An 18,822-nucleotide genomic window follows, 5' to 3' on the forward strand; every position below is an offset into this window, starting at 1 on the left:
TTTTTGAGACGGAGTCTCACTCTGTCACCCAGGCCGGAGTGTAGTGGCACCGTCTCGGCTCATTGCAACCCCCATCTCCTGGGTTCAAGCGATTCTCCTGTCTCAGCCTCCCAAGAAGCTGAGATTAGACACATGTCACCACGCCTGGCTGGTTTTTGTATTTTTAGTAGAGACAGGGTTTTACCATATTGGCCAGGCTGATCTCAAACTTCTGACCTCAGTTAATCCACTTGCCTTGGCCTCCCCAAGTACTGTAATTACAGGCGTGAGCCACCGTGCCCGGCCGGAATGCTACTTTAGATGTCTTTAGATTTAGATATCTTTAAATTTTCCCACGTGACCAGCACTAAGACCCTTTAAGTATGTAAGATGCTGGGTTGGGGCCAGCATAAAAGAAAAACTGGCAGGGTGGGATCCCACTTCACTTTGAGAGAGAAAAAGAAGGGGTAGGATAACCACAAAGAGGCAGATGGAGACCTGGGTCTCTACGGCCTGTAACAAGGGATTGGAAAGGAGTCTCAGAGTAAGAAGAGATTCTCAGGCTGTCCTCTGTGGGCTTTCCAGACAGCTGTCCAGGTAAGGAAAACCACTGCCAGCCTATTCCCCTCCTCTCTCCCACCAAATAGCAAGCTCCTTGAAGGCAAAGAGTTTGTACTTAACCTGAAATCCAGTTCACACTGATTAACACATTAAAAGTGAAACACCAAATTCAGAAACCACCTGCCCTTGTAACTCCTGCCCCTCTTCAGATAACATTAAATATGAGTTCAAGAAATAGTGACTCAAGCACAGCCCCTTGCCGCAGCTTTCCCTTCTGTTAGACACAGCGCCTGGTAAATCAAGAAAAACTTAACCATTTACCCACGAAACTAAACACAATCCCTTATTATACAATTAACGAAAGCACAATTGTATGTAATCCAATTATACAAGACTACAATTACACAAAAGTAATGATGCGGTGTATATGGCAATGACTTTCATGCAATCGAAAATAATGAGAGCTTCCTTGATTAAAAATTAAGGTAGCATTAGAGACCCCTATTGATAAATATTCCCTGTATTGATCAACACTTTCGAAGAGGCTGCACTGGCTGACGAAGTAGGATGCTTCTCCCATGCCATTACTAAACACTATTGGTCTGGCAACCATTGCCTGCAATAACTTTTATTCTCCGAGCTCTAAACTAGCACATTTTAATGAAGCACATATTTTATTACCACTTTTTCAGCCGGTCAAATAGAAAAAATAAATAAAGCAGAAGAGACAGAAAATCTGCATGATTTGTTGATGATCCCATGCATAGCGATGTTAACGGAGAAATGTGTGGAAAGTTTCACTAAGTTATGCAGCTCATTTCAGCGTTAGCAGAGACTATGCACTGCATGGCCGATTTCTGTGCCCCTCAGTAGAGTCACCTGCTACTACTCATTATTCCTCCCCCGAACTGGGCAATCACCTGCCTAGTTGTAGGCGAGCTCTCTTCCAATCCACCTTTCTCACTTCTTCTTGAGTACTCTTTCTGCTAGGAAAAGCTAGCCACCTTCCTCCATGGTTCTCACCAAGAGCATGAAACCAAATCCCACTGGTACACAAAGTTCTTCATGACTGGTCCTGTCCCCACATTTCTGGACATATTTACACCAGGTGCACCATCCACAGTGACCCACCATCCCTACTGAGCTATACATTATTTAATCTAAGACACCACTAATTGTAAGATATACCATTATTTTATATGCCACTATGAAAAATAGATATTGCCAACTCAACTATTAGAGATTTCAAATGCCAAAAAAGTATTTTGAGTTGATGAAATACTTGCAATCCATGCTTTCTCCTGCTTCTACGCCAATCTCTCTTCCCCTCTCAACCTCAGCCTAGCCTGCCAGTGTCTTCTCCTTTAAGATTCAACTCAGCATTACCTTCTGAAACCTTCTTGGACTCATTCTCTGGGGTCAGACTAAGTTGCTGCTGCTGTGTGTCTGACAAATAAGGGTGCACTTCTTGGTCACATATCTCACTTTATTGTAATGGCTAATTTATTTCCTGATGAAACATAAGCAGAGACCCTGTCTCATCAACACATAGGCAAGCACTGAACAGATATTATTCACCCATTCTATAAATGATATTTTGACAAGGGTGAGAAGAACTGGAAGAATGAAGGAGGTAGGCTCTGGAGAGGAAAGAAGAAGAACATGGTAAACTTTGATGCAAATTCAGAATCCATCCTCTTTGGTTTTCTGCAGTGTGTCTGTGCATTTAGAAACTTCTATTATAAGGAGAGCAAGATCCCAGGGGAAATAGAGAGCTAAAGTGAGTTTTTCTGATCTCCTCTGGACCAGAGAAGCAGTGGTAGGGGCAGTAAGAGCAAAAAACAGCCAAATCCAGGAGTAGTTGTGTGTTATTGGGCATTCGTGAACCTCTTTTGCAGACTTCCCAGATGGTCTGATGCTCATCTGTCTGTGTTAGAAAGGACACTCACAGCAGTGAAAAATGAAATGGTTTAGGAGAGAAGTAATTCCTTCCTCCTTTTTGCTTTAACTTCAAAGTAATCAAATGTTGTTTATGCATAAAATTTTAATCCTTTCACAAATTTGTATTTTGATTTAATTTGCATATCCCATTTACTGCAAGTCAACATGAAGAGAGACTCAACTAATTTAAACCATTTTTCTCTGGGCCTGAAATCCTTTCAGAAATATTTTCCATTAGGCAACTCAATTATGTCTAATGTGGCTAATGTCGGTGGATTAGAATTTTGCTTAAAGAAATTCATATTTAGAACAGTGAGAATGGGAAGGGGGTGGGAGAACAGAGGAGAAGAGACAATAATTACCTGTCTTTGATGCTACACAGATCAATGTGTAAATCACTAAAATTCCCCAGGGAACCTTGCTGAACTGAAATGAGGTCCTTGGGCTGGTTATCAATAAAGATGAGCCTCATGCAGCCTTGGAAAGCCTTAATGGGATTTAAACATTGGGAATCGGTGAGATTGTCGGGGCACCCTGTGGGACAGAGAAAAAAGATGAAGAAGAATGCTGAAATGATCCATCATTGCTTTGGCGACCTATTGATGGAAGACCTTGAGGTCTAATTATTTTGGTGCTTTCTCATTCACAACAGTGCACACCCTTTTTGTTGTAAATCCTAGCATTCTCAGGGAGGGGACAGAATTGGTACAAAATAGGGCATACTCCATCACTGTAGAGAAAATAAAAAGCATGGCAAAGCGAATATCAATACTGTAACAGGTGTCTCCTTCTTACTTTTTTTTTTCCTTGGGGTAAGCTATTTTCTATTCTTTCATATGGCATCCTTCATTCATCCCAAGGAAGAAACATATTATAGCTACTTTAGAATTTTGGTTCTGTCTTGAAATACATATCTAAATGCACAATTCAATTCTGAATTACGCTTTCAAAGGAAATTATGCTTTGGGTAGGGATGGTTGGGTAGGGATGGCAGCAGAGGAATTGTCCAGTTAATTGTTAGCATTAATAGGCTTAGTTCCTGAGAAAGGTACACACAGGAGCGTAAATGGAATTTTGACATGATGTGCAAAGCAAAATCAGACATTTTGCTGGTTTTAGAAGGAACTAAGGTTTAAATGCATGTCATTTTAGGGCTGTAATAGCATATGGGAAAGGTTAACACTATACCTTTTTAAAGGGTGTTCTTAAAAAAAAATTACACTGATTTAGTGTAGCTTGCAACCAGGGCATATCTACTTCTCATTAAGATGGGTATAGAGCCTTTCAGGGATATGAGTGCTCGTGCTCCTTACAAACTCCATCCCAATGGCTTTAATAGGTTCAGAGCATATGGGAATGCAAGCTTGAAACCATGGTAATAACCCATAAATAACTGGGAATTATTTCAGCCATCTCTAATAGACAGTCACTGCTGGGCTGAAGCCCAGCAGCTGGTTAACAGCTCACAGGCACACTATAAAACGAAGAGAGATGCTACAACTTCTAATTGAAGCTGTAGAGAGAATTTATATAAGTTGACTATTATTACTGAAACTCATTTTTCACCTTCCTTAAGTTTACAGTCTACGTGTGGGGCATTTGTTTAAACACTGTTCAAATCACTGATAAATCTTCACGTTCTAAACCCAGGGTCCCTTAACACTTGCCTCTAAGAACACTCCTTCAACTGAGGCAGGAGAGCCATTTTGTCTCTGAGGCATGTCAGATGCTTATTGTATCAGGATTATTAACAAACATTTCCCTCAATAATAAATTCAAGATAGCGTTTTTCCCTCTGATGCTGAAATATTGCATAAGATGCACAATTATTCAGTCTGTGAGGTTATCTTTGTAGACCCCAACACCCTTGTTCTACGATCTTTATAATACATTTGTTCCAATCTCTGTTTTCACTTGTGGGCTGTGGGAACACAGATCTGGATTTGAATTCATGAGCTCTATGGACTTGCACAAATTCTTTCATTCAGCAAACACTAGTTTTATTATCTATTAAGTGGGGGTATTATGTACTGCACAAGGTTTCTGCATGAATTAAATGAGGTAAGTCATAAAACTTTTGCAGAGACTGGACGTGTATTCTCTTCCTAAAGGAATTTGTTAGCCATGCACAGGGGGAGGAGATTTGAGGTAAAGGTCACAGGCCCTTCCTCACCCTAAAATCAAGCCACAAAGATATTGCTTCCCTTCTAGGAGATGTTGAGATGTACACTACACCTGTGCAAAATCCCTTTTGCATTTTAAAGCTTTAACCACATTCCATTGGTATGAGAGAAGTGACCTGTAAATTCTATTTAAGAGACTATGCATAATTTTATACAATACTTCTCTTCAATTTACTAATAGGAAAAGAATAAGGAAACTGTAGACCAGACCCTGACTTATATCTAAAGGAGGTGGAGCCAGTTTCCCCATCCCCTGCCATGTGGCACACTCTGTGCTATATGTTTAAACCTTGGTCGTACTTAACTTTTCCTGAAATTTTGGAGGTGAACTTATTTCCCCATGTTTCAGATTAGGAAGTTTAGGGACTATAAGTACCTTTCTCAAGGTCAGACAGCTATTGAGGTTACATCCTTTTCAGAGATTGTTTCTATAATACAAACAACTAACTATGAAACTAGATATTAATTTTTATTGAAAAATACTTTTGAAAGACTAAATACATACATATATATGCATTTATAAAAATTCAGTAGAAGCCTAATTATATGTTTTTCTTCCCCATCAGCTTGCCCTTGTGTTTCTGTCATTGGAAAGGTTCCCAGGATTCACTTAACATCAGAGAAGGCAGAATCTGAACAATCTGAACTGGCTTCTACATGTGGAGTTACAAGTTCATGGGCCTCCTAGTTCCACCTCATTCCTGGCTCTCTGTGGGCATGATCTCTAGGAATGTGGGGAAGGAGGGGACAGGGGACTAACAGAGGAAAGTGGCAGAGGAGGGACCTAGGTGCTGAGCATGCTGGTTGTGCCTTTCCACCTGGATTTTGCCTCTTGCAGATGCTGCTGACTCTTGATACACTTTCTCCAAGTTTCAAACTGAGTTTCTCCTTTCCCATGTGATCACAGGGCTTGGCATGGCTACAAAAATCTCCTTTGGATGTGTTATATAACACCAGTTCTTGTAGCTAAAGTTCTTTTCTTCCTCAGCACTGACCTAGATAATTTATATTTGCACACAGCTGTGAGAGATTTTGCTTCTCACTATTTTGAGATTGAGGATGTGTGTGTGTATGTTGGGCGGGGGGGATAATTGTCTAATTGACCAAGCCAGAACCACCATAGTGAAATAATTGCCCACTTCATTTTCCCTCCCTTCTTTATTTTCCCTCTTAAAGGCTGGAGAATTTACCTCCAAAGTAGTAGCTATTTCCAGAATAAATCTGCACCCAAGTGCTGTCAGGAGCTGGGGGTGCTGCTTCATTATCCAGAGTGAGTGTGATGCGGTTCCTCCTGGCGTTGATGCTAACTGAGTGCCACAAGCCATCATTCAAGTTGCTGCCTGCAAGAGAAACAAGAGAGCAAGTATAGAGATGATGGGTCCGGAAGGCCTGGAGAAAGGGGGTTCATTTCCCAGCCTGCTGCCGTCCATGCTCTTCTCAGAGCAAACCCACTCCTCACTCGGCTGGATACAAGCCCTTGGAAGGTTCATAAAAAGCATTGCTCTTCATCTTTGTACCACTTCATTCTAATCTCTTTCTTTCTTAAAAAAGATGGCTAAACTGCTTCTGATATGTTTTGTTTAAAAACAAAAGGGAAAAATACAAAATGTTGTACATACCACAACCAAAGTTATGTCACATATTCTGATCTGTTGTATAAATGCAGAGGAAAAAAACAGAAAAATAAAAGAACTCAAAATACTACCAGCAATTTTATCTGAGTGGTAGAGTTTTGGGCAATTTTAGTTTTCTCATACTTTCCTACAAACAATTTTAGGAAAAAGTAAGCTATTTTTTAAAGTAGATGAGGAAAGCTGGATTCCAATGATGTACCAGGCAGAGGCAGCCTCCTGTTGGAGAGAGGTAACATACTAATCCAATTGCAGCGTTTTTCATTCTAAATTAGGTGACATTGTCTAAGTTACTCACCTTCATTAAGCTCTGATTTTATCATCTGTAAATATTATAATTCCTGCCCCTTATCGTTGTCAAAGGGATTGAATGAAATGAGGTATGACTGTCTCTAAAGGCACTGGAAGAAAGGTGGGTGGTTTTGTAAAGTTATTTTCTCTCCTATTCCATTGCTCCAGCTGTCTTTGGTGTACCCTGTGCTGCTGACCTACTTTACTGAGAAAACTGTATTGGGAACTAGTCATGAGGTTTCAACTATTTCCTTTAAAGAGTTTATCATCTATGAAGACTCTGTGTCCTGTTGGTGCGAAGTGCTTGCTGAAGAAAATAAAGGCATATTAACTGATTGGTTACGAAGAGTTTCTGTGGCAAGAGCACATAGCCACACAATTCTAAATTCTAAACAGTCATTTATTGTGCCCTGTTACATGTTGAGTTGTCTTTCCTCTCATTGTGTCAGTTTCCTCACTTGCAAAGAGGACAATGACTGTACTTAACAGGCCATTGTGGGGATAACACCAGTTAGTCCAGCAGGTAATGCAGAATAGTTCATTTCAATCATACGCTGGCAGTCATGTTAGCTTAAAAAATGAACAGAGCTGCAAATACGAAATGGTCTTTGGCATTAGAGGGTATGGATATTAACATCACATGATCTCTACCCTAGGATAGTCCATTGTTAAGAGGCAGAGAGATATGCAAGGAAGATTAAAATAACGTCTTTTGAGTTCAGGCTAGTGGGGCAGACAGAGGAGTAAGTCAACAACACCACCTTTTGCAATTCTGGGTGGAACAGCAACATATGAGCAGAGAAGAAAGAAAGTCTAACTATCTCCATGAGAAGATCCCAAGAATGTTTCACAGAAGTGGGTGACAGTTAAGGAAAGTTGTGGCAAATGAGTAAGAGTTTGTGATTCTGGGAGCAAGGGTTCCAGGAGACAGAGAGCCTGTATAAAGAAACAAAGGTCTGGACAGAGAAGCAGGAGATGCCAATATGAAGGGAGCTGGAAAGAGGATCCAATCTCCCAGGGGTCTCACGTGCCAGGCTCAGGAGGACTTTAAACAATATCCTTTGACAAATGATTCTGAAGAGCACTTTTCCCAAACCAATTCCATCAGCATCTCTGGGCATGGGCCCTAAGCATCCACATTTTTTAAAAAGCTCCTTGGGTGGTTCTAATGTGCAGCCAAAGATGAAAATTACAGCTTTAGAACATGGGAGTCCATGAGGGCTCTCTAGGATGGTAATATCAGGGTTGGAGATGTTTATTCAAAGAATCAGCCAGCACAAGAGCCAATGGTAGAAGCTGGGAGGGGTCAAGGCTGGAGGCAGAACTCACAGGTCCTATTGCTTGCAGTCCCCGGAGGCAGAATGAGAGGATCTCACCTAAAGTAGCAGCAGTGAAAATGCAAAGCAAGTGATGGATTTAGAGCTATTTCTGCAGGTAAAACGGACTTGCCTTGGTAGAGCCTACTGGAGCAGCCCCAAAGCAGCCAGCTGGGAAGAAAATACTGAGGATCACCACAGAGGTGCGCCAGACCCTTAGAGTGGCAAGTGAAGAGCTGGTGCCCCTGAGCTCCCAGATGGTTGGTGCCCCTGAGCTCCCAGGCTGCCCTGGGAGAAGCACAGCACCAGGCTTGGAACCCAGCTGTATTTGCACCTGGGCAGCTGTGACCCATCTCCTCAGAGCATCCCAGATATAGGACACCTGATGTGTTTTCAGCCAGATCTCTCAAAGTTAGTCTCCACTGCAACCCTGAACATCTGCTTGGGGTGAAGAAGAGAACCCAGAGGCTTCTCAGCCTGGTGGCCCCACTTCCTCCCAAAGGCAGTTGTCCTCAGACAAGACCAGGGTTTGGGTCCTGGACACAGGGATTCTGCTAATGAGACAGAGAATCTGTCAGGTGTTTCTTGGTGAAGAACATTTGACTTCTTTCAGGGGTATCTGGGGAGGACAGTCAATTGTAAGTCCTTTTTAAACATGTTCATTTGCATACTCATTTGAATACATCCGCATAACATATGGGACTGTATCTGCAGGTAGACTCTAGACTGGAAGGGCGTTAGTAACTAGTTCAGAATAAAAGTTCCAAATACTCCCTAAAGGCCAAGCACCCTGCTAGGCATCAGGGCTACAGTAGAGAAGAATGTATTTATAGAGGCCACAGTGAGTGTACCCTCCAATTAGTTATCTATCATCTATTCATGTTACAGATGGCACTGGCCTGAGAGGAGAGGTCTGCTCAATGGGTGTCTGTAGGATCATCTGTTCTGATTGTGGGTCTTGTCCTCTCCCCACATAGCCATCCATTTCTCTCTTTCAAGTTTTACATAATGAGGGTTTGCTTGGTTGGTTGTTTTCTTCTTCTTCTTCTTCTTTTTTTTTTTTTTTTGGTCTGCCTTTTCTTTGATTTGGCCTTTTTCTACATGGTCCTCAGTCCCTGCAGGGGGAGCCTGGGTGAAAAGTTTAGCTCTGCGGAGGAAAATTATTAGAACAATAGTTCTCGATGCAGGTATTGCCTGGGGAGCTTTTGAAAATACAGAACCTGGGGATCACTCCAGGTTAATTAAGTCAGATTTCTGGGGATTATCCCAGGACTTGGAATTATGTTGTGCAGCCAGGGTCAGGAGCCACATCATTGGAGGTGTCAGAAGAGAAAGGAAAGAAGCTGGGAAATTGGAACTAGCCCAGGAGAGCTGCTCGGGCACGGGTTCCAAGATAAGTGTAGTGGTACATCCCCAGCTAAAAATCTCCATTTTCAACTGGTCCTCGTTTTCACTTCATTCTGTTAATAGATCCAAAATAATATCCCTAGAGACTCTCCGAGGTTTTGTTATTAAGAATACTCTCTTAAAGGTAAAAGTGGAAGTGCTATTCATTATTCAACAATTAGGGAGAAGTCACCTTATCCGACTGCTTTTTTCCCAAACCTCCTTGATATAAATAGCTTTGAAAGAATAGACACGTCCAATGAGGAGAACAGGAAAGCAACACCTTTTAGGCCAAGAATGTCTTGATGGGGGGAAAAGAAATACTCTTAGGGGAGAAGAGCAGGATACTGAGGGCCAATATGGGGCACTAAGCACCCCCATGATTTAGGAACTGAGGCCTAAAAGATGGGATTTGGGTTCCAGAAACAGATGAGGACCAACATACAATTTCTGAACTTTAAAGACAGGTCGGGTATTATCTGCCATCTCCCAGACTAATAAAGGATAAAAACTGATTATACTCAATCTCAATGAGAATAGAGGGAAACAGTCCATTTTATATGTTGTTTTCAGCCACCTAAATTTGCACATTCTTTCTGGGAGGCAATACACCAGTAAGCATCAAAAATCCCAAGAATGTCATACCTCATTTCCTGTGAATTTTATTCTGAAGAATTATTTCTAAAATAGTAACAGAGCTGTAGCCAAGATTTATGGTGAAGATAGTTCATGACACCATTATTTACAATAGCAAAAATTCACTGCTACCCCTATTTCCAATAGTAGCAGGCAGGTAAAGCAAACATGGTTTATTCCTAATATGGTATATAACATAGTCAATAAACATTACAATGTCCAAGAATGCTACTGATATCTTGATAAGAGAGAAGTTCTAAATAAATAGTACGTGCTGCCTGATTCCCATTTTGTTAAAAACTAACACCAAGAAAAACACGGCAATAATGTAGACTGACAGAATCACAGATTATTTTTGTTTTTTTTTTCTTTTATGTTATACTGGAATTTTCAATGTTTTTTAATGTACATTTTTTATAATCTTAAAAAACCTGACAAACTGTTTAAACTGAAATAAAAGACAGAAAACTTTTTTGTCCTCTTCACTTTTGTTCTCATGGCTTCTCTTAGGCGCTGGAATTCAGCCTAGGGCATCAGTATAAAGGGTTCCTTATAGAGAGAGAGAGTTAAATAGGCTGCCCTGTGCTTTCCTAGGAATCAAATAAAGACTTGGAAGATTTTCTCCATAGAGAAAAAAAGAATGACAGTTTTCGTCCTCGCTACTGAACTTGCAAATGAACCTTTGAAATACCCCAATTGTAAAAATAGCTAATAATACATCACACTACCAGTAACAAATGCCTACAATGTGCCAGGCACTTTAAATAATATAATTCCTAATTCTTACAATAGTCCTGGAGGTCAAGTTGATTGCCCTCATGTAATAGATGTAACAGAGAAAAGTGGAGAGGCTGCCCAGGGCCCCATGGCTGCTCAGAGGCAGAGCCAGCGTTCAAAGGGAAGTGTGGGTACTGGGGCTGAGCTCCTTTTGCTCATCATGCTGGCAACTCCAGCCAGCCCTGCCCTGCTCCTGCCATCTCTTTGATGACCAAAAAGCTCTGCAAAGTTTTATGTTCTGCTACTGAATTCTACTTTGCTTTTATTTTTATTTTATTTTTTTGGTAACAGATTTATTGAGGTAAAATTCACATACCATGTATGTCATCTAAAGTGTGAAACCCAGTGGTTTTTAATAGATTCAGTTATACAATCACTACAATCAATTTTTAAAACATGTCATCATCCCCTAAATATACTCTGTAACCTTGATATACTGTCCCCCAATCTCCTTATCCCTGCACCTCCAGTCCTGGACAACCACCACTAATCTACCTTTGGGACTCTATGGATTTGCCTATTCTGGGCACTTGATATAAATAAAATTATACATTATGCTCTATTTTCTGACTGGTATTTCTTCCTTAGCATTATGTTTCTAAGATTCATCCATGTAGCACAAATCAGTATTTTTTTTTTTTGAGACAGAGTCTCACTCTGCTGCCCAGACTGGAGTATAGTGGCTGATCTCGGCTCACTGAAACTTCAGCCTCCCAGGTTCAAGCGTTTCTCCTGGCTCAGGCTCCTGAGTAGCTGGGATTACAGGCACCTAACACCATGCCCGGGTAATTTTTTTGTATTTTTAGTGGAGACGGGGTTTCATCATGTTGGCCAGGCTGGTCTTGAACTCCTGACCTCAAGTGATCCACCTGCCTCAGCCTCCCAACGTGCTAGAATTACAGGTGTGAGTAGGTGTCTTGTGGTATGCCTGTTGTGTTGGATGTGCAGCAGCACTCCTGCTCACTAGATGGTAATAACAATCCCCCATCACCATCACAACCCTCCATCATCACACCACAACCTTCCATTACCAACATCACCACCCTCCATCACCAACACCACAACCCCTCTTCACCAATACCACAACCCTCTATCACCAACACTACAACCCTCCATCATCAGCACCACAAGCCCCCATCACCAACACCACAACCCTCCATCACCAACACTACAACCCTCCATCATCAACACGACAACCCCTCTTCACCAACACCACAACCCTCCATCACTAACACCACAAGTCCCCATCACCAACACCACAACCCTCCATCACCAACACTACAACCCTCCATCATCGACACGACAACCCCTCTTCACCAACACCACAACCCTCCATCACTAACACCACAAGCCCCCATCACCAACACCACAACCCTCCATCACCAACACCACAACCCCCATCACCACCCAACCCTCCATCACCAACATCACAACTCTCCATCACCAACACTACAACCCTCCATCATCAACACCACAACCTTCCATCACCAACATCACAAAGAACGATCATCAAAACCACAACTCTCCATTACCAACACCACAACCTCCCATGAGTAACAGCACAAGCTTCCATTACCAACACCACAAGCTCCCATCACAAACACCACAACCCCTCTTTACCAACATCATAATCCTCCATCACCAACACTACAACCCTCCATCATCAACACCACAACCCTCCATCATCAACACCACAACCCTCTATCACCACCACAACCCTCCATCACCAACACCACAACAATCCTCAACACCACCACAACACCTCATCACCAACATCAATCTCCCATCAACAATACCACAACCTCCATCACCAGCACCACAACCCTCCACCACCAACACCACAACATTCCATCACCAATACCACAACACTCCATCACCAATACCAAAACCTTCCATCATCAATGCCACAACCTTCCATTACCAACATCACAATCCCATCACCAACACCACAAATCCCCATCACCAACAGCACATTTTTTCACCATTTGGGGGACAGGTGGGCTAAAAGGTGAGTTTGGTGGGAATGGAAATCTTCCCTTGGCTCAGAGCCATTGAGTTAAAAAAATATTTTTGAGGTTGCAGAGCCTTGACATATTCTTCTACTCTGGCTCTCAATTGTACCTCTCTCTCTCTGTCTCTCTAACCCCACCAATTCCTCCATAAAATTTCTAACAGATCTTTGCATTTCAATGGTCACCATATTTTAACATCTTTTTTATGTTTCAAAGACAAAATGAAAAGCAAGATCACAATTAATGTTGCAAGGTGTCAATGAACCTTTGTAACCAAGTGACTGTTCAGGGCCTGTAAGTGTCAGCCGTGACTACCCTAGGCCATTACAGCCACACACAAGAGCAAAAAGGTAGACCAGGCCAGATGATAGTCCCCAAAGACTGTTTCCAACCCTGGAGATAACTTGTTACAGATTTCCTTGATAGCTTGATTCACCTGCTATTCCTTGCTCAAGTGCCTGCCGCTTACAATTTCCAGAAATTTAGAGAGATTTCTTAATTTCTCTAAACCTATTACATCATCTGTAAAACAGAAACAAATTGATTGGCTTGACTTGAAAGTTTCTAGGCTTTATCATCCCCAGAAAACTCGATTCAACAGTCTTTCTATGTCCTCTCACACATGCTGTTATTTAACAATTCGAAGGTAGCTGTCAACTTTTGCTGACTATCTCACAGTCAACTTTTGTGAGAATAAAGTGGGCAATATATGAATAATTGAATAAGGAAGTCTAAAAATGTCAGTTACATAGTAGAAGAGTATATTACCGTTACTAGTACCATTATGCTACAATTTAGAGCCTGAGTTATGTTTTCCTGTCACATTGTTTATCCATCAATTATCAAATTCTCTTAACTTTTTCCTACATATGGTAGATTGAATTCACATATGCCTTCAAATTCCCTCTCCTACTTTTGTTCTACTTCTTGTCCCTGAAGCTGGGAATTTCTTTAATGATGCCCTTCTTTTCCCAGTCCTCTGTCTCTTTCTGATAGAGGACACCTTGCTAGATCCAACTATCTAAACTGCAAGGTTATCATCGACCTCACAGCAAATACTCCGCCACTGGGTCATGGAGCTCAGAGAATGAAAATCACACTGGACAGTCTATTCTTTCTGTAACCAAGTCTCCCTCTGTCCTTTCAGGCTATTTTCCAAAATCCTTACAAGAATTCTCTACTCCAGCTAGATCATGTGTTCATTATGCTCTAAGTAAACATAGTTAGTGAATTGGGGCTTCCACACCCAGCCTCTGCTCCACCTATATGCTATCCTTACAATTTCCTGCTATCAAAATCCATCCCCCAATCTTCCAAGGCCAAGTTTTTGTGTCAGCAAATTCTTTCCTAAACTGTACAGACAGAGAACATATGTTTTATTATTTTCTATCACAGCCACCTACCACAGTGCAGGACATATAAAATGTGCTGAATGATTGATTGATTGAGTAAATGAATAAGTTAATAAATCCGGAAATGAATGAAGCAGGCTTTCCTTGACTAGACTAGTGCGTGGTGAATTCCCTTTCTAAATTCCTGTAGCATCTGCAGTTGGATCTATTTATTTAGTTCATAATATTTACCACCTTGTGGTATTAATTAACAATCCTTCCCTGTAAGTCTCCACTTCCCAGTGGGATGACAGGTACCTGGGGGTCAGAGTCTGAGTCATGTTTTGGGACCCCCCCATCAGCCCCAGTATCAGCAGAGCAGCATTCTGCCCTCTCCAAATGTTAATTGATGGATTGAGCATCAGACCAACTGAATTTCCACTGCCAAGTGTCAGCAGCAGGCCCTCTCGTGAGCATTGGCCATAAATCACGGTTAAACCTTTCCTAGTCATTAATGCCTGGCTCATATTTCAAGGTAACCTGGATCCTGAAAACCCTTGATTGGTGCATAAAGGGAAAACATCTTGTTTTGCCATCCACTAGGGTCTGTTAGGAAGTCACAATACATTTGTGGTTGATGGTGAAGGTGTGGTTTCCTTAGCAGACTTGAATGCTGAGATCAAACATCCACATGCTAAACATTAAGCTAAACTCAATAGAGTTATTTCCTTATTCTCTCCAAGATACAGCACAAACTCTGGGGTCCCTGACCAAAACGCTGCTTCATCTTTTGCCCTCTGGGCCCCAGGCATCTAAGCTTCTATAGTCTTACACCTCCAGTTCTTGTTCTATTTCTCATCTCTTATTAGAGCATCCGATCCTTCCCTCCTTATCTGGCCAAATTCTATTTATTCTTCAGAACCACGCTGTGACATCTCCACCTTTAGAAAGCCTTCCCTTTCTTCCCTGTCCTGTTGTCTCTTCCCTGTGCTTCCCTGTGCATTATTCATTAATGCCTCTTTACTGTCTCTTCCAACCATGCCTATGAGCTCCTAGTGGGCAGTGCCCCCCTCCCAGGTTCAACCACAGTACTCAGTGCAGAGTAGATACTCCAAAAGTTTCCTAAAGCCAATGGGAGGAACCTAAGTTATATGAGAGAATTGTCAAAGTAAAAATTATAAAAGACAAAGGGAAGTGATAGCAGGTTTGACAAGATTAATCTGCTATGATAAAAAAAAAAAAATCTAGCTCCTGCAATTCCCTGTTGAGTGAGAGATAGAGAAAAAACAGTGAGTTAAGAAATACAATGTTTCCATTGTCATTAATCAAAACTTAAAAAACTGAAGATGCCCAAGAAATCACTACTTTGGTAAACATTTCCAACCTTTGCTTGGTATCTTAAAGTTCAGGCAATTGCATTTCCCAGTTTTCCATAACACGAAATGCTTCATCATGTTATTATCTTCTGAAACTCGAACTCTGTGCTCAACCAGACAGCTTGTTATGACAATCATAGCCGTGTGGCTATCCACGTTTTTGCCCTTGCTAATGGGATTTTCTCATTAACATTATCTTAGCTCAAATACTGAGGCATTAATGACAACTTAATTGAAGCAGAGGATGAAGCTTGCGGCCTCGTCATGTTTACTTGATGTGCAGGTGGTGGCTAGCTACAAATGGTTTATATGAGAAAGGACAATATTTGGGGAGCAGCTCTGTTAATTGCAGGGCTATAGTCTACAACCAGCCAGCTGCCAACATTCCACAGGGTTAGTACTTCCATCCTGCACGATGCAACTCTCTAGGCCGTCTCCCTACCCCTGGGTGCTCCCTTGCCCTTTATCTAATTAGTACTCCCCCTGAGTATAGCTCTTTCCTGGGTTTGACACATTATGCAGAATATAATTGTTGTAACAGGAATGTTCGTTAAAAATCACTACCAACTCTTCTTTCCTTGTTAAAATTCTATCTTTTGGAAATGTTTTAGAGGTCAACTCCAGTAGTTTATTCATGCATGTAGCAAATAGTCATGGAAGACGTGTGGTAAGCAAGGTGTTGGACCAAGGCTTGGGCAAATAATATACTTGTTTCCATGGTTGCTTACATTCCAGTGATGAGAAGTCACATTGGACAACAATTAAATAGACACATTAATATACACTGCATGAGCTGAATCGTGTCCCTGCAAAATGCATATGTTAAAGTCCCAACACCTAGTACCTAAAAACACAATTGTATTTGGAGACAAGATCTTTAAAAAGGTAATGATGGTAAAATAAGTTTCCATATGTTTGGTGTCCTTATGAGCAGAAGGTATTTGAATACAGACAAGCACAGAGAAAAGACCATGTGAAGACAGAAAAAAGACAACCATCTGCCAGCAAACAGAGGCCCTCAGAAGATATCAATCCTGCCAACATCTGGATCCTGGATTTGTAGCCTCGAAAACTGCGAAAATATATTTCTGTTGTTTAAGACATTTAGTCTGTGATATTTTCTTATAGCAGCCTGAGCAGATGAATACATACATATAAATACTTAGGGCAAACGTTACAAAGAAAAAAAAAAAACAAAGAAACAAGGAACCTGGCCTGCTTTGAAAAGGTTTCTTGAGAAAATATCAATTGAGATTAAATTCTGAAAGCTAACAGGGTCGTGTTGACCATAGCTACAGGATGACACATTTTATTTAATGTAAATGTAGTCAGTGCTCAATAATCATCAAATAAACATTCATTATGGCTATTGATCCGAGAATGTCATCATATTTTGAGCTAGAGAAAGAACAAGCAAGTCACAGAAGTCTACTGGCTATAGAAAATTAACTGATAGAAAGGATGGCTTAAATGTTTTTTACGGGTTTTTTTGGTGTTTATTTTGTTTTGTTTGGAACACCTTCTCTCTAACTAGTACTGTTCAAGGAATTATCAAGAGAGTGAAACACTACAAGGTGGCTGAGGAAATATGACAAACACTATTGCTTGCTCCTAGGAATTAAATGGAATGAGCCGAGATGGCATTTTCAATAAGCCATTTGACTTGACTATAGACACTACTTCATGGTATTTTCTTGATTTCTGGCTCTTTGCTGGCCATGTTGCCTTTTGTCCAAACATTTTGTCTGTCCCAGGTGATCAGCTTTCACCTTTTGCTTTTTCAGTTAATAATGAGCAAGTGGTGCCAGTTGCCAGGGTCAGATATCTTAGTTTGGATTCTCCCCACTGCCCTTCTGGATTTAATTTGATTGTGCCAAAACCATGTCTTTAAAATATAGACTCACTCCTTAATCCTGAAAATCCCAGTCTGAGTTTGATGCCTCTGGTGACATCAAGGCAGTACACTGCACATCTGGGAAGCTCTGGGGAGAAGATGCTTTAATGGAATCCGAAGTGGGCTCTCTGTCTGCCTCACTGCTGCTTGCTTTGCCTTCTGAAGAGATGTTCACATATACCAACCGTTAGCTATAAGAAAGCCAGTTCCACAGCCAAAGACCCTTGCTGTGTCTCTGCCTGGATTTCTCTCTGCAGGAAATAGCTTCAGTACCTACAACTAATATTGCTTCTCTACTAACATAGTTTGAAGGCCTAATATATTTTGTTAACCCTCCTACCAACATAGGCAAACACACACACACACACACACACACACACACACAGACACACACATACACACACACACACACACACACACACACAGTAGTCTACTGTGATTTAAGGAAGGTTGCAAAAAAAACCCCTATTCAGGTTTGGATATTTGTCTCCTAATTCTCAACAGGTTGTGAAGAGTCATAGCATAACCTTTTTAAGACCAGGCAAGCAACTCATCCACAAAATCCATGGTATCAAAAAGAGGCTACGTCTACTTTTCTGACTCCACAAAGTACACCGGAGTTTTGGGAGTTGGGAAGCATGACCTCTGGCAAGGGGCTTGGCCCGAGGTACTCCCAATCAATCAGGACCACTTATGCCAGTTTCAAAAGAAGAGCCATGGGTTGATGATTTCTTCCAAGACAATAAAGGGTGGGGTTGACCTACTGTTTTCTTTCAAGAAATCATGAATAGTGCTGGAGGGAGCATCCGTGATTCTAGACTGATCCTCTCCTTCAGCAAATGAGGACAGTGAGGCTAACAGAGCAAGACTTACTCCTGTCCTACATCTGATTAGAGCACAGGTAGGCTGGAGCACAACCATAAAGACTGAGTTCAAGCTCTTTGCCCAGAATGTCTGACATTTTGAGAAACACTACAAAAAACGAAAACAAACAAACCAACAAAAACGTAAGCTAAAACTCCATGCCTGTTTCTTTCGATTTTCCTTGCCTTGTATTTTCCCATCAGAAAAATTAAAATAACATTGAAATGTCAAATCCCTTTCAAATAATTAGAGTGGTGCCAGTTTTCTCTTAAGATTGCTTACCATTTCACATGACATTCAAAACATTCTGCCCTATTCCTCCTAAGAAAACAAACCAGGTGGTCTCCTTTACCTTTATAAAATGTCCTATTTTCTTAGTAATTCAGGTTGTTTTGAAAAATACTAAACTCCGTTCTAAGCATCTCCATAAAAGCCTTTAAAATGGCAGCCACATCCTTCATTAAAAAATAGAGTGTGACACCTATTGCTCAATGAAAGGGTGTGGAGTTTGAGAGAGCCTCATGACCACATGACCATGTGAGAAGTCCCCATGGCACCTGGTACCTTATGAAAAGTAAAAAAGAACCGGGAGCTTAAAATATATAAATTAGGTTATGCAGGTAGTTGATCATTCATTGGAGAAT

General features: G+C 41.2%; 1 protein-coding gene across 1 annotated transcript in view; it reads right to left on the reverse strand.

Annotated features, from left to right (window-relative positions):
• CNTNAP5 (contactin associated protein family member 5) overlaps nt 1-18,822 on the reverse strand; it is an 868,401-nt gene that overhangs the window by 386,641 nt on the left and 462,938 nt on the right. The window contains exons 9-10 of the mRNA XM_007964645.3: nt 5,855-6,004; nt 2,844-3,015 (exon numbers count right to left, since the gene is read on the reverse strand). Of these exons, the coding sequence (XP_007962836.3) occupies nt 2,844-3,015; nt 5,855-6,004 (322 nt within the window). The remainder of the gene's footprint in view (nt 1-2,843; nt 3,016-5,854; nt 6,005-18,822) is intronic.

Source organism: Chlorocebus sabaeus, chromosome 10 (assembly GCF_047675955.1).
Source record: "Chlorocebus sabaeus isolate Y175 chromosome 10, mChlSab1.0.hap1, whole genome shotgun sequence".
NCBI lineage: Eukaryota > Metazoa > Chordata > Mammalia > Primates > Cercopithecidae > Chlorocebus > Chlorocebus sabaeus.